Source organism: Ceratotherium simum, chromosome 27, assembly GCF_057802395.1.
Source record: "Ceratotherium simum simum isolate JZ-2026a chromosome 27, ASM5780239v1, whole genome shotgun sequence".
NCBI lineage: Eukaryota > Metazoa > Chordata > Mammalia > Perissodactyla > Rhinocerotidae > Ceratotherium > Ceratotherium simum.
In genome coordinates this window covers 29,690,263-29,706,985 of record NC_141926.1, presented here as the reverse complement: position 1 = coordinate 29,706,985, position 16,723 = coordinate 29,690,263, and the positions used below count along the sequence as shown (strand labels likewise).

The 16,723-nt window shown below is 37.5% G+C and overlaps 1 protein-coding gene across 1 annotated transcript in view; it reads left to right on the top strand.

Moving 5' to 3' along the window:
- Positions 1-16,723, top strand: part of LOC101398320 (multidrug resistance-associated protein 1-like) — an 80,065-nt gene that overhangs the window by 40,570 nt on the left and 22,772 nt on the right. The window contains exons 14-18 of the mRNA XM_087418197.1: positions 2,656-2,823; positions 4,129-4,291; positions 9,619-9,694; positions 15,652-15,712; positions 16,169-16,388. Of these exons, the coding sequence (XP_087274323.1) occupies positions 2,656-2,823; positions 4,129-4,291; positions 9,619-9,694; positions 15,652-15,712; positions 16,169-16,388 (688 nt within the window). The remainder of the gene's footprint in view (positions 1-2,655; positions 2,824-4,128; positions 4,292-9,618; positions 9,695-15,651; positions 15,713-16,168; positions 16,389-16,723) is intronic.

Sequence of the window (16,723 nt, the reverse complement as noted above, 5' to 3'; positions counted from 1 at the left end):
TCCAGTGGTGGCACCAAGGCCAGGTTCTAAAGAGGCTCTGAGATGATGCTGTCGTTAATGTGCCTACTTCATGTTTGCTCATTCCTGCCTAAGAGGAACTTGTTTCCCAGTCATCTTATTCTTCGTTCTATTTTATTTTCATTGCATTAATGGTCATTTTGCTGCCCAGTGTTTGGAGTTAAACAAAACAAGATATCATGAGCCAAAGCATGAATCCCAAGAGAGTATCCCCAACCCATGACTAAAATCTCCATTAATTAAACATGAATGCAAAAGCAGCCTCTGCCTATAATTCATGTGTACTATGAAGATGAGTAAATAATCTTTAGTGAGTGCTTTGAATTTCTGAAAAGAGAGTTAGCATAACATTGTTAGGCATTTTTACCCCAGGCCTCGTATTGTTTCAAAGTCCTATTATAAATTGATAAATAAAATACATTATAGAACAAAACTATAGAAAGTGGAAATATTTAAAATCTAGGATGAGGCAAAATTTACCTTTTAACTAGATTTACATTGGCTTAATTCATAGCCTGCAGATGTATTTTCTTAAAGTATTAAATAGACTTCATTTTTTTCCAACCCCTGTGTTTTTTCTGGCCTTCTCTGTCCCTAGGCAAAATGGCACCATAGCTAAAATTATGCAGAAATGTGACTTCATCTTCAAACTTGTTAATACATACTGAGCATTGTGCTGGTAAAACCAATCTCTAATAATATGAAACAGCTGATAGTATATAACTAAAAACAATTTAAAGAGGAAAAAAAATCAAAATATGAAGTATAGATTTAACATAAGCATTAAATGTTATTGCCATTTATAATTTCTGCTTTTTATAATTAAATTTCTGCCAATCTGATGATGTACTTGAAAATAGACATGTAATTCAATATTTCAAAAGGAATTCTGTTTACAGCTATTTATGAGACAACCAAGATAACAAATGTAGAATTTCCCTTACTTTTATTCATCGTTTCCTTAGTATTCTTCAGTTGACCACAAATATTTATTTATCTATTATATGCCCTTATTCCGCTATGGGGTACATAATGGTGAGCAAGAGAACTATCACCCTGTCTTCAAGGAATTTGCATTCTAGTGGATGTCTGCCAATGATATTATCAATTGTCTTTACCAATATTTATTAGTCACCTGGTGTCAGACACTCTCTGTTCTGGGAATGCAAGGATGAACTGGTTAGGAGCTCATAGGCTAGTGAGAAAGACTGACATGGGTATTGCCATTTCTAGCAATGGGATGAGTAAACAGCACTTCAAGACAGGAAGGAAGAGAATGAATCACTTTACTTGGAACCTGAGTAGAAGATTGCTTTCAAAGAGGACTTAGACTAGCTTGTGAGCTCCGAAGCAGAGTGAACGGCCTCTGCCCAGATACTAAAGGGCAGGCTAGCCTGCTTGGCAGGCCACAGTCACTTGAGGGCAGCACTGGGAAAGTGGTTGAAAGATAAGTTAATACCAGAATATAAGTATCTTAGATTTATACTAAGGAATTGGCTGTTGCTCATTCCTTAGTATGGGATGCTGGGAAGAGGGAGACGTGGGTGTCGAAGCTTTTTAAGCAAGGTGATGACATAATTACAAGATAAATGATGACAAGGCAGAGGATGGATTGCAGAGAGGAGTGTTTGGGTGATAATAGCTAATGTTGATTATGTCTGTACTCAGTGTTGGATTTGACCTAAACATTGTGCACCCATCTTATTAAATGTTCGTGACAAACCCGTGTGTCGGGGGCTGTTATAATCACACACACACCTACACACACACACATGCATACTCTCATATATATGTATCATATTACTTTGTATATATTTTTTTCACGCCTGTCCCCCCTGCTAAACTGTGACCTCTTCATGACAGAGGCTCAGTTTCATTTATCTTTGAATCCCAAGTGGGAGTATCAGAATATAGTTATACAAAGGAGATATTTATTGAGTGGGAGGAAGATGAGAAAGGCAAAGAAGCAATGGCATTTACAGTTATAGGTCACTGGCTAAGTTCTGTGCTGCACAGAGAGCTTTTAAACCAGATCTGTAAACACTAAATATAAAATAAATCAAGTAAATTGAGCCTGGCCCCATAATTCTCCATATATGGCTGTACATGTCAACTTTAATTCTCACATCGAGTGATGTATATTCCTTATTCTTGCTTCTTAGAGTGGTACTTTTGCCAACAAGACTTGTACTAATCTTTCTACAGAAGAAAATAGGACATGTTGATTACTGCTTTGGTAATTTAGCTATTAGTCTCAATTTCCTATGTGTCAATTTAAAAATTATCACTGGGGTCAGTCTATGGTTGGCAGCCAAAAGTCTTAGTATTCCACAGGCACAACTTTTCAGAGTTAGAGAATTGGAAATTCATTTCTCCTTAATTGTTAGTATCTACTTTTGAGAGCAAGCAATTAAGAGAAAGAAGATGTATTTGTTAATTTGCACAAGTTAGTAGCACTAGGAAATATGAGAATGGAGGTAGGCCTTTGGAATTCTGGGACAAAGAAAGGTTTGAACCTTTAATCTTGAGTTATTCTCTCTCTATGCTACAGAAGAGAATCTGGATGCAACTATAAATGCTTCAAGATTTACACATTTTTCTTCTGGTCTTGTTTTCTTTCTCCTGCTGCGTTTTCAGGGTGTGAATATAAGTGGGGGCCAGAAGCATCGAGTCAGTCTGGCCAGAGCTGTCTATAGTGGAGCTGACATCTACCTCCTGGATGACCCCTTGTCTGCAGTGGATGTTCATGTTGGAAAACAACTTTTTGAAAAAGTGATTGGGTCCTCGGGCATTTTGAAAGGCAAGGTAGCCACAGCATCACTTATGTTTTTTGGGGGGAAGGGGAGAATAATCTGCATAGCATTGTGCCTAAAATTCCAAGATTTTGCTTATTTGTTAAAGCAAAGTAGTCAAATTTCACATGAAAAATGGGAGGTTATATGGCTTTTTTACAGACAAATTTTAATGTATATTTTTTAAAGTTTTACTTACAAGTTTACTCTGATGACAATTTATGTGATTGTTACCTCATCAACTAACGCCATATTCTAAGGGGATTTTTGTGTCAAAAAGACATGTTTCTAGTTTAGTTGATTTTTTTTTTTGAAAAATAGTATTTTGATGCATAGCACTTTTATAAAAAATAGTATTATTTTGTTGATTATTTATATTTAAAATTTGATATTATTAGCATAGCAATAATAACAATTCAATTGTTTTGTGAAAGGACAAAGAAGAAGAGAATTAATATTTACCAAGTGTAGACCATGTTTGACACTAAATTAATTCTTTTAGTTCTCATTGCAAGTCTCTGAGATGGGTATTATTATTATTCCTGTTTTACATATGAAGGAACTTGGGGTTTAAAATGACTTGATATAGGTTGCTCAACTTAAGAACAGCAGAGATTTTTAAAAGTGCATCTGACCACAAATTATGACTTAAATCAAACACTTTGTTGTAATGCTACAGGACCTTAAAAAAAGTAAGCAAGAATGACAGATATGAAATTATTTTTAATTTGTTATGAAATTGATTCATTTTGGTTTGTTTGTTTGTTTGTTTGTTTGTTTTGGTGAGGAAGATTAGCCCTGAGTTAACATCTGTTGCCAATTCTCCTCTTTTTGCTGAGGAACATTGGCCCTGGGCTAACATCTGTGCCCATCTTCCTCTACTTTATATGTGGGACTCCTGCCACAACATGGCTTGATAAGTGGTGCATAGGTCCACACCTGGGATCCAAACCTGCGAACTCTGGGCCACCAAAGCAGAGCATGCAAACCTAACCACTAAGCCACTGGGCTGGCCCCGGAATTGATTCATTTTTAATGAATGAAGAACACGTGAGCCAAAGTGTTAAAAACATTTGCAAACTTTTTTTTGAAGCTTCAGTGCATGGTTGTGTATCCTCGTTGTTAGTTGCAAACTATTATTTTTGTCTAGCAGCATATCATTATTCATTGTGAAATGTGTATATGCTGCCTTAAACGGGTACCTACCAAGAATTACACTCTGAAATAGTAAAAACAAAAAAAATGACTGCAGTTTTCTTTAAAATAGATTATTTTTGCCATTTTTTGGTAACTCAAGGAATAAAACACTGTTTTTCAGACTCGTATTTTAGTGACACACAACCTCGCGCTTCTGCCACAGATGGATCTTGTCGTTGTGATGGAAAGCGGTAGAATAGCACAAATGGGAACATACCAGGAACTTCTGTCTAAAACCAAAAGCCTCACGCGTTTGCTTCAGGCCTTCAGTGAACAAGAAAAAGGTGAGGACGCAATGAAAAATAAGCCTAAGGTACAGTGTACCTGCCCATTGTGAAAGCCCAATAATTGCCTGATTTCTCACTAGGCATTTTTTTTTTCATTTATCCTGCTCAAGTCAGGAGCTGGGCACCTTCCTTTCTCTAGAAAAGAAATGAATACATTGGGACATATCAGCTAAAAATCAGCCTCATTTATGATTTTTAAGTATAATTTTATGCCCCAGGGTCTGTTTTTTCATCTATGAAATAAGAGATTAGATGATTTATAAGCTCTGTTGGGAGTCTAGAATATAATGGGTTTAAACATTCTATTTTCTTTTAAATTAAGAACAGTGAGCATAAATCCATGTCAAATAACTAATAAATATTTTAAACATATTACTGCATGTTAAGGGAGAGAAACAAAAGAAAAAGAATCTGAGACAGGACAAAGGGGAATGATATTTGTCTAACTTTTATGAAATAATAGTTGAGTTTATTTACTAATTTTTGTTACTATAGTCCTAGTATTTTAAATTAAGATTCATAGATGTTTATGTAAGTGAAGTGGTTTGATCCTTACCTAATTAGGACAAAGGGATTTTTGAAATATTAGCCTTAGCATAATACTCCAGAGATCAGTCATCTCCCCCCTCTGCAAGTTGGATGTGCTGTCATCTCTTTTTCCAACTGTAGCTGGTTTCTTATATAGACCACCACCATGATCCTTGTCCTATACCTTTCCAGAACACCACTGAGAAATGACTGTAAAACCAGTTAAGTATTTCATAATTTCAGGGTAAAAGAAGAAATATAGAGCTGTGTCTCAGTATTTCCTACATGAACTGGTACTCGTTAATGACTTTACCCTTTACCTGGATATAAAGCTTATAAAAATATGAAACCAGTTTATAACAAGGTCAATGCAATTTACTATTTGAATGCATAGAATCAAAACACAAAGCCATTTTGCTGATGTGTTTGTCTTTTGGACCTAAGCTAATACACATTAGTTACTTGCTACTGTTTTTTTAATTCCTTTCTCAAAATCAAATACTGTATTTGTGGATGCATTCAGAAATATCTGATGCATCGTCAAGTGGTTGTGGTCATTCTTAATAAAAGAAGCACCCTCTCTTTTCTTAATGGCTAGCAATTTTGGAAATGATCCCTTGCCTACTCGGTCAGGCTAAGTAATAATTTATGCTTAGTGTATAGGAAAGAGATGTCTATGAGCATCTCCTAGGACTAGAATGTATGTGGTCTGTCATTTTCTCTCTCCCCAGCACTTAGGTAGCCTCGAGCCAGGCAAATAAGAGGTCTCAGTAGCTGTTTGTTAAACATGTGAATCTGCCTCCATTGTTTCTACCGGGAAGTGTGTCTCCTCAGGAGTTAATGGGATGATTTGGAATGCTATGAGCCAGTGTATTTTTTTGGCCGTTTATTTTAAATGCCACGTGAAATATAAGTCGTGTTACTTTGGAAAATATAGCTCTAAAAGTGGGCAATGTGTACATTTTAAGTCCAATATTTAATTTACCATACAATATGAACAATGTGTCTTTTGAAAGTTGTGGAATTTGCTCTTGTTTAAATCCCCGGTTTTGGAAACAAGCATCATGCCTTCTCTGCCTTTATATACCTTCTTCTGTACACAAGTCCTCTAGGGTAACAAGTGGAAAGCAATATTCTCGAAGTTGGCCTGACATTAATAGATGTTACTACCGCACCATCAGAAATATGCCAGAGTTAGAAAAATGTAAATTGAACTTTTTTTCTAGTTACTTCAATATTGTCTCTTTTCTGTTAAAATTCAGGAAGACAATGAGTAGAGATAATTTTTATACTGGAATTAGAATATGTTTTTGAAAATGAATATTTCCAAGATTTTGATTTTTTGAATGCTAAATAAAAAAATATAAAGGCTTTTTAAAAGAAGCCATAAAATTACTTTACTCATGATAATACTAGATAGATAGATCGATAGGTGGATACATAGATAGGTAGGTAGATAGATAGATAGATAGATACATAGGGAGGTAGATAGATAGATGATAGATACATATTTGTAAAAGGTGTCATGTATAGTGTAATTTTATTAGCGACCACACAGAGCAAGGCAAAAATAGATTTTGATGATATAAAACATCCCACCAGAGGCCGGCCCAGTGGCGTAGTGGTTAAGTTTGGGTCACTCTGCTTTGGCGGCCCAGGGTTCATGGGTTCCGATCCCGGGTGCAGACATACACACCACTCATCAAGCCATGCCGTGGCAACATCCCACATGCAAAATAGAGGAAGATTGGCATGGATGTTGGCTCAGAGACAATCTTCCTCACACACACACACAAAAAAACAAAAAACACTCCACCAAAGAACAGCTTCAAACCTGGTTGCATTCAGTGTCACGTTCCTGCAGTACTGCCCTTAGACCTGAACCAATGTGACCCAGTCCTGTACTCTATGCTTTGGAGAGTCCCTGCTCTGACCTTCCCTGGCTGGCTCTCTGGCCAAGAGACAAAGGGATTGTGCCCATCAGGGGTTCCCTTCCCATCCCCCACTTCCTGACCACTCCGGGTACTCGGGGTCCTAGAATTCTCTGCCCAAATGGCATAAGCTTGCTCCAGGAACCTGGGCTGTCGTTCCTCAGTTCTGCCCTCCCAAGGGCAGGCTGCTCTACTGGCATTCACCACTCTTTGGCCTGAGGATGTTTTTTTCTTGGAGTAGGGTAGGGTGGACAGAGCCTGGACATGTGGGCTCGTGTGTCCACAGACATGCTGCAGGATGGGGCTGGGGTTGGAGAGAAGAGGACAAGGGCCATGACTGGGACCACCCCACCCAGGACTGCCATGTTCCCCAGAGGAGCTCCCAGGGGTCAAAACACTCTCCCCTGGACCTTGTCTTCCAGATGGTTGGGAAGGTGTACTTGTCAGGGTGAGCGATAGAGCTTATTTATGAGTCTGTTAGCTCAATCTATAACTATTAAATGATTAGAAATATGGCACACGGGAGTTCATTTATACTCTTGCCCTAGTTCCCACGGATGTTAGGTGCAGGCCTGTCCCTGTGGGGAATTTTTTTTCTTATTTGCATAAGTAGTAAGGAAAAATCAAATTATATCTGAAAGCATTTTTAATAGGATTTAGGGAAAAGGGATTGCCTGGCCAGGGAGTGCGATCTGAGAAGTGTGATCTCCAGTTATAAAATCATTCTGCGATCTATCATTTATTTATTATAATTTATCCTTTTTGGTCTTGAGTCTGTTCAAGAAGTCCTTTACAAGATACACAATCCTTCCATTTTAAATTCTTGTTAACTTATGTGACACTACGGTGGGAGTAAAAGTCATCACAACATTGTGGAAAAAACAGTGACCAATTTGAGGAGCCCTGGGTTCTAGTTCTGACAGTGAATAGCTATGTGAGTCTTTATAGAGGTGACTCAACTCCTCTGATTCTTCTCATATGTGAAAAATAGGACTTGATCTAGATCTGTTTTTCCTAATGGAAAAAGGCTGATAAAGAACTGAGCAATGCACATTTTTATCACTCCCTTGCCCCCCAAACTGCTTATGACCAGCCATTTTTTCTTCTTTTTCTGTCATTCTCACTCTCACTACTAGAGTTGATAACAGCAAACTTTAAAAAAGTAGTATTTACAGTATAATTTGAGTTTGGATATGTCAGGTCTCTAAGAATCCATCTAGTTCTGAAAATCTATGAGTCTCACCTCCTGGGAATATTATGTAAGAGAATCAATCAGAGGTAAGAAAAGAGTTTGTGAAGAAAGATGTGAGGTCTAAAGATAAATTTACGTATTTATAGGTTTTGTCCAGATTAATTTTTACCCACACTAGTAATACTGATGATAGCTAGGATGTCTTGGCTATTAATTATGTCAGTATATTCACAAATTTTCATTTACTTCCTCTTCCCTGAAACCTCCTGAGACTACATGGTCCTGATTTTACATACAGATTAGATATCTTGCACAAGTGAAGACAGATTGTAAGTGGCAGAATTTGAATCTAATGCTGCCTGTTTCATACCAAAGGCCAGCTAAACTCTTAAACATTATGTCAAATGTGTAGAACAAGTACATTGACTTAGTGTGAAAACACAGGAAGGTTTGGCTCAACTCACTCTTGCTGGGTCTCGCTCTCTCTGTCTCTCTCTTTCTCTCTCTCTCTGTCTTTTTGACAGCTTTGGATTTCAGGCAAGTCACTTATCCTATCTGAGTTTTTTTTCCCCCTGAAAAATATGGGTAAGCTTACCTATTTTCTTTACCTTATCAGCTCATTTTGTTGCTCAAATTATATAAAGTATGTGAAAGTGCTCTGTAAATTGTAAATATATAAATTTAAACATTATTATAAGCTATAAAGATGAGCATGTGCCTTAAGTAGGAGACGCTGAGGCATCTCCAAATTGAATTTTCGTTCTGTGAGACATGCAATCCGTGTTTCATAGAGGGAGTTGATGTGAGTCAGCTTCTTCCATTAAGGGCTCCATGTTTACATGTTTACAGAAATAAGCATGGAATTCACATAACAGACCTTAGAAATCTCCAAGTCCAGTTCCTTCCTTTAAAAGATGAGAAGTCTGAAATTAAAAGATGAGAAGTCTGAAATTCAAGGAGTTTAAGTATCATACTGTGAAAAAAAAAGACAAAAATCTGCCCAGCTCTGAGATGTTTCCCATCAAATTCACTAACAGTAACTTGAACCTCAGTCTTGTTATTCTAGATGTGGGACCTTGGTTTGTGTGACCTGCTTAACTTCTCGATGCTTCAGTCTTTTTATCCCTAAAATAAGGATAATTATAGTATCTTCCTCATAGGGGGAATTTTGAGAATTAAGAGTTAATATATATAAAGCATTTAGAACTGTGCCTGCCACATAGAAAGCTATTAATAGTATTAGTGACATTAATAAGAAAATGAAAGAGATTTGGAGAATTTACTGTTGAATTTCCTTAATAAGCTTCACAGTAATCACATTTGTCTATAAGGCTTGACCTTGCATTTTTCTTTTAAAGACTAGAGTCGTGCTCCTCTTGAGCAAATAGCTAGCCTTTCTGTGGAAGATGCAAAACAAGTTAGCACCCCTCTGTAATGTCCAAAAAGAATTTCTCTGTAGGCTTTTTCACTATGGAATCTTAGTTTTATTAAGATGTTACAAGACATTTTAGGTGAAGGGGAAATAATGGGGAAAATGAAAGGGCTCTCAGTATACCTGTGGATCCAGAACACAAAAGTTTCTCCAACTTGTTTAATCTTTCATCATATTTCTCTCTATGTTGTGCATTGTTTGCTCATATGGATATAAAATCACTCACCATCTTCCTCTCCAGCCCATGCTTTAGAACGAGTCAGTGTAATCAACTCCAGAACTATACTGAAAGACCAAATCCTGGAGCAAAACGATAGGTGAGTATTAGTATAATACCAAGCTCACTGGGATTATGGACTAATTAGTTACCTTTTTTTAGCATTTAAAATGCATCCTGTAAAAAGGATCTATACATTATAATGGATATAAAATGTACTTAGTGGTTTCCAAATTTTAAACTATAAGTTAGATGGATGGGTCTAAGTTTTTAAGTGAGATGGATGTGACTTAGTTTGAGAAACATATGCTCGTTAGACTGTCAGTAATTTCTAGCCAAATTCTAGTAGTAGAAATCCACTCTGATTTTTTCTGTGTGCTAAAAATATCCCCAACCCGTAGCATTCGTACACACTACAGATGTGAATGTGAAAATAGACTTTAAACATGAAAATTCTACAGTGGGCTAGGAAGATTATCAGGCCAGGATATGTGACCTAGAAATATGGACGTGGTGTAGGAGTTGAAGAGTCTGTTTAGAAAAACTTGGAAGGAAGGAAGGGAAGGAGGGAGGGAGGGTGGTAGGGTGGGAGGGTTGAAAGTGAGAGAGTGATGGGAGAAAGTGAGAGAGAAATAAAAATAATAAAACTTTGACCCTGATTGGATTTTGTTATACTTCTTTTTTTGTAAGTGACTAAAATGAGCATTGGTTGAAGCAAATTAGCCGAATCGGTTATTTGCCCCAATATTTCCCCCAGCAGTTGCAAACAGGAGACTGGAAGAAAAAAGGAAATAATAAGAATAAGCAGATTAAAAAGTAAGTGACTAGAGGGGCTGGCCTGGTGGCGCCAGCGGTTAAGTGCGTGCGCTCTGCTGTGGCGGCCCGGGGTTCGCCAGTTCGGATCCCAGGCGTGCACCGAGGCACTGCTTGGCAAGCCATGCTGTGGCGGTGTCCCATATAAAGTGGAGGAAGATGGGCATGGATGTTAGCTCAGGGCCAGTCTTCCTCAGCAAAAAAAAAAAAAAAAAAGAGGAGGATCAGCAGATGTTAGCACAGGGCTGATCTCCTCACCAAAAAAAAAAAAAAAAAAAAGTAAGTGACTAGAATTATAGGGAGCAGCCACTGGCCAAAATTGCTAAAATAGAAAATTGGAATGAATTGCAGGGAAGCAAGCACTTTAGGATCTAATAGCTCAGAATTTTGTAGATTTGACTTTGAGTAAAAGAATGGACCTTGAATTTATATTTTTTGAAAGGACTGGGTGTTCCTAAGGGTGTGTGGATGGTGTGGATGTTGCAGGCTGGAGCCTTGTGTGCATACCCGATGCAGCTGACTCAATAGGTCAACTAAATCATTCCTCTTTGATCATGAGGACCTTAGACTGCTTCTCTTCTTTATCGTCTTGGTGTTGTCCTCCAGCCTCACGAATTTAAATCCCTTGTATACACTAATGCCTCCTAGTTTATATCTCCAGCCCGACCTGTCCCCTGAACTCTAGAGTTGGACAGCCAGCTGACCCTCCTCTTTGATGTCTAAATGACACCTCCAACTTACATGTCCAAAACAGAACCCTTGATTTTCCCACATCGCACACAAATCTGCCTCTCGAGCAATCTTCTCAGCTAGTGGCAAACACCATTCTTCCAGTTGCTTAGATAAAAATATGTTGCAGTCACCCTTGACTTCTCCTACTCCATATCCAAGCCATCGTCAAATTCCATTGGTAATATAACATGGAAAAAATTTTCCTGACTTTTCAACCTAATTTTCTATTTTTTAGAATTATTCAATTATTTCCAATTAGTGCAGAATTGCTAGACTAGGGATTAGAAGATAGGAACTTTACAACAAGTTAGAAACTCTCTACAATGAGATGTACTGAGACAGAATACCATGAGTCTTCCTCATGGAAGGGTTCAGGGGGAAACAGGCTAACTGCCCATCAGGAGAGAGGTAGAAAGAAAGAGAGCTAGACCAAATGATGTCTGAGAATCCCTCCCTTTGAAATTTAAGAATTAGAATTACCTTATGACATTAGTTCAATTTTCTAATAAGGTCTAAAATGATTTGAGCTGTTTCCACATTTTATTTTTTGTTCTAAATATATATGGTATATATTAATTATTTTATTTCCTTAAATATTTATTACTATCTTCCCTGAATAAAATAAACTGAGAACATTATTTTAGTATCTAGACTGCCCCCTTCTGGCTTTCATATCAGACTCTATTAATTGCTTTAATCCTCCCATACGTATTCTATACTTCTCAACTGTGTGCTCAGTTGAGGGATAATGGTTTCAGTATGTTAATTTTATATCTTTTATACAACAATATGCAGGTGGGTATTGTGCCAACTTTCCTAGGTATTGCTGAAGGACAGAACAAGACTCATTATGAAACTTCTCTACCAGCATAAAATAATTTGCTCTTTTAAAATTCAAATAAAATCTGTTATTCACAACAGCGTGCCCAGAACCAAATGCAGTATTTTTGTGGAAAAAGAATAAATAACATTGTAGTTTGGAGAAGCAATACACTCCTGTATAGTGTCCAATAAATTATTGGTCTTTGTTAGTTATGTCTACTTAGAATGCTTTAATTCCCTTTTAACAGTTGGGTTTCATAGCATTTTATATCCAGCTACATTAAGAATTAATTTTTTGGCTTGACACCAATGCTAAATTTGCTTATCCAAACAGAAGCCGTGCCGAAAGCTTGAAGGACGATGACAGTAATTAACCCAAATCATATACCAGGAGCTACTCCAGTGAAAGTGTCTGTTAAATAGTGTATCTTTTCCTGATAGTGAAGCTGGTTCTACAAAGGACATGTACTGCCACCTCCCACAGAATGTTTTTTGACACTAGTGCCAGAGACAGGAAGGGAAGAACTACCAGACTGATCAAATAAGGCATTTCTAATTCTGAGAAATAAAATGGGAAACCTGGAAAGAAGGGGATGTGTACCTTAGTTCAGTATTTATAGAGGTTAGTTTGATATTAGATACATCAAATGACTTAGAATTTAGCATACCTCATGCTTCTATGTCCCTCCAAGGGACAATGAGAGATGTGTGAAAAGAATGATTCTCATAGTAATAATTAGAGCAGGAAAAACCACAACTAGTAGAACTATTGATTTTTCTAAATAAATCTTAATATAGTAAAATGATGAAATATGTTGCCCTATGATAAAATATAATACTGTTATAGAATATTATTTGATGTTCACTATATACTGAGTGACAAAGACCATGTATAAAATTTTTTAAAAATTAAAGACTGGTTATAGAGCAGCATTTGTATCTTGATACCACACACACGTAGAGAAAAGACTATGGCAATATTCACAAGCATGTTAGTAAGGAATGTCTCTGGAACAAAGAATTATGAATGTGTTTTCCTCTCCTGCTTCTCTTCCTCCTCTGTTTTCCCTCCTCCTCCTCTACCTCTTCCTCTGTCCTTACTCTTCTTCATGCTAGTCGATATTTTCCAAATATTTCTCCAACAATACAGTTCCAGAGGAATTGACACATACTTGGTGATGGGTTGAAAAAATGCCAAGAATGTGGTGCTGGCCCAGTGGCGCAGTGGTTAAGTTGGCGCACTCCACTTCAGCGGCGAGGTTCAGGGGTTCACATCCCAGGCGCAGACCTACACACCGTTTATCAAGCCATGCTGTGGCAGGCCTCCCACATATAAAGTAAAGGAAGATGGGCATGGATGTTAGCCCAGGGCCAATCTTCCTCAGCAAAAAGAGGAGGATTGGCAATGGATATTAGCTCAGGGCTAATCTTCCTCACCAAAAAAAAAAAATGCCAAGATTGAGACAGAGGAAGCGTTGTGGCCCTTTACAAAGCCAGAGAAAGATTTAGAGGAGGTAGGAAAATAACTGGTTCAGTTTAGGGTGTATATGACATGAACAAGCAAAGAAATGAAGTGGATGGCAAGTAGACATTTGACTGAATGGATCTGGAGCTCAAGGAAGAGATATGGATTAGAGATACCAATTTTAGAGTCACCCACAAAGAAGGTTACTGAAACTGTGGGAATAGATAAGATTGGTCAGGAGAGTATAGGGCATACAAAGGAAATAATGACTAGAACTGAGCCTAAGGAAACATAGACATCAAAGGGAAGACAGAGACAGGAGCTCAAAGAGAAACTAATGGAGGGCCAGAGAGGTGGGAGAAAATACAAACCTGTGGTGGGAGGGAAGTAAAAAGAAAAGTCCCTTGCACAAGGGGGTGGTCAATGATGTTAAATGTCATGGAGAGTTTAAGTGAAATGATTTTCAAATATCCTATGGATACAGCAATAAGTATTTGACTTATTTCATCAAAGCACTATTGATGGAAACAGTTTCAGCCAGGTGGCAGAAAGTTTGAGAAGGAAAAGTTGTTTTGGCAGAAAAGTGTTTATCTACAAAAGGAAGGCAAGAAGTAGGATGGTAACTGAAGGGGGACATAGAATTGAGAATGGGATCATTTTTGTGGTGATGATATTGGTTTTAAGGTGAGAAGAATGTGTTGTTCTCTATAGGCTGAAGGGAAGAAATCAGTAGAAATGAAGAAGGTGGAGATTAGAAAAAAGAGAGACTAATTCAGGAGTTCCTACATTTGCCTTATAATAAGAATACCTTGGATCATTTGTTTAAAAAGACAGATTTCTGGAGGGGAAATTTCATAATCTCTATTTTTAACAAGCACTGTCAAGTGACTCTTTTTGACCGGAAAGTGTAGAAATACTGTAATAAATAAATATATTTTGAGAAAATGGGATAGAATGGAATTCAGGTCATAAGGTTATCCTTAGATCTGAGGAGAGACCTACCTTTGTTTGCTGCAGGAGAGAACTGGAAAAGGCTGGATCGAGATGCAGATAAATGTAGAGGTTTGGTGACTGACTTCCCGGCCTGCTTCTACTTTCTCATCAAGTAGGATGTGAGGCCCCCTTCTGAGAGTGATGCAAGAATTTCTAGGTACTATTAAGAGCCCAGGTGAAAGGAAGATATTAATTTATAGTGGAACCAATTTGCAAGGTTGTATGATTTTTTGAAGCAGCACTCCGTAGGTAGGGAGCAATTGTGACGAAAAGTGACATGTGAGTTCTAATACGGAAGTTTAATGGAAGGAAAGCAGGGCCTGAGAGTTCAGAGTATTACCACAGGTTGGATGAAATGGTAATCATGGAATATAGGCTGGGTAATGAAGGGAATAGAGAGAGGGCATAGGTTTGTCTGGGACTGAGAGTTTCCTGGAGTGTGGGACAGTCAATGCTAAAACCACAAATATCCCAAGTAAACCAGGATCGTTGATAATCCTAGAGGGCAAGGGTGATAGAAAGTTGAATTTGGGAACTGGGAGTCTAGAAGGAGTAAAAACCAAGGGTAGTGAGAGTAATTGAATGTACAACTTAGAAATAGAAGAGGTTATGGCCAGAGACTGAAATGTTTAGAGTTGGGTTTTCAGAGTGGGTTAGTTCCAGGTAATAAGATTCATGGTTTAAGGTCATGTAAGTTGATTGCCAAAGTAGAATGCAGATGAAGGACTCTGGAAGTATGAAAGTCATGAAGTTGAGAAGAGATTGAGTTTAATACAGTTGTCCATGTAAGCTATGACATCACCCAGGATGGTGGCAGAACAAAAGTAGGGTGAATGAGCCTGAGGCTAGTCTTCTGATAGGCCAGGAGGCAAGTAGATGCAAAGGCACAGATCATGTGCCTTTGGCGTTAGTTTAAACCAGATGGCGTTAGTTTAAACCAGATGACGTTAGTTTAAACCGTCTAGGAATTCGGCTCAAGTTTAAAGGATAATTATCTAGAAGAAGCAGTAAAAAATCAGACAATATGCCTTGGCCCTAAAATATGTGGGGTATGGGAGAATAAACAATCTCCCTTTGAGAAGATTAAAGAAACAATGTTATCATTAGGGCAAGTCAGGGTGCTGTCAAGGAAGTAGAGGAATATGCAACAGAATGGTTGAGAATATATAACTTTTTAAAAAATGCTTAGTTGATCTAAAACCTAAAAAATATACCTTGTCTTGCTTTATTAGGCCCTCATTGGATCAAGGAAAGCAGTTCTCAATGAAAAAAGAAAGGATCCCTATTGGTGGGGTAAGCACCAGAATAACTAGTGTTATTTGTTATCAACCACTCAAATATAAAAGATTACATTGCATTATTAATAAATGCCATACATTTTTCATTGAATTTGAGGAGAGTTACTATATAATAGTTTGAAGAAATTAAATTTAATGGAACTGTTGGATATTATAGTGGTGTTTAATCAGGATTGCATGTTATTTAGCTGTGTATATTCTTGTTTACTAATGATAGTAACTAACATTGAGCATTTATTTTTTAAGTGCTCAGGACTGTGCTGGCACTTTACGTGTACTTATAAGGGGGCTACTATTAATAGTCCAATTTACAGTTGGGCAATCTGAGGGTTAGAGGAGTTAATAACTTGACCAAGATCAGAAAGCTTAGGAAATGTCAGAGTAGGATTTAAATCTAGCTTGTCTGACTTTTAAGTGCAGTAACCTAATTTTATATCAACTTTGCCGTTAGGTGAAGTTCTCAATCATTCTGAAGTACCTCCACGCCTTCGGCTGGCTCTGGGTGTGGCTGAGTGTGGCCACTTACCTAGGGCAGAATTTGGTGGGCATTGGACAGAATCTATGGCTTAGTGCCTGGGTGAAAGAAACAAAGCACGTGAATGAGTTCACAGAATGGAAGCAAATAAGAAGCAATAAACTTAACATCTATGGATTATTGGGATTAATGCAAGGTAAAAAAAAATAACGTCCACCTACTTCTCTTTTCTCTTTTTGACTTAATTGATTCAAACACAAGCATATGGCATTATTTTATTTCAAGTAAAATCGATGCCATAATTTTCAAATATTTTGGGATAATTCAAATGCTTATGTTTTTAATTCACCCTAGTTGAGAAGAGTAAACCATAACTTGTATATGTCAGCTACATGGCCCACACTAGATAATTTATTTGTCTCATTTAATTTTGAAAGTAATTATTTAGAAAGAAGTTATTGTCCCCATTTTATAGCTGAGGAAACTGAGGCTTATATGTTAAGTCATTCAGGACTCAAAAGTCTTGACTCG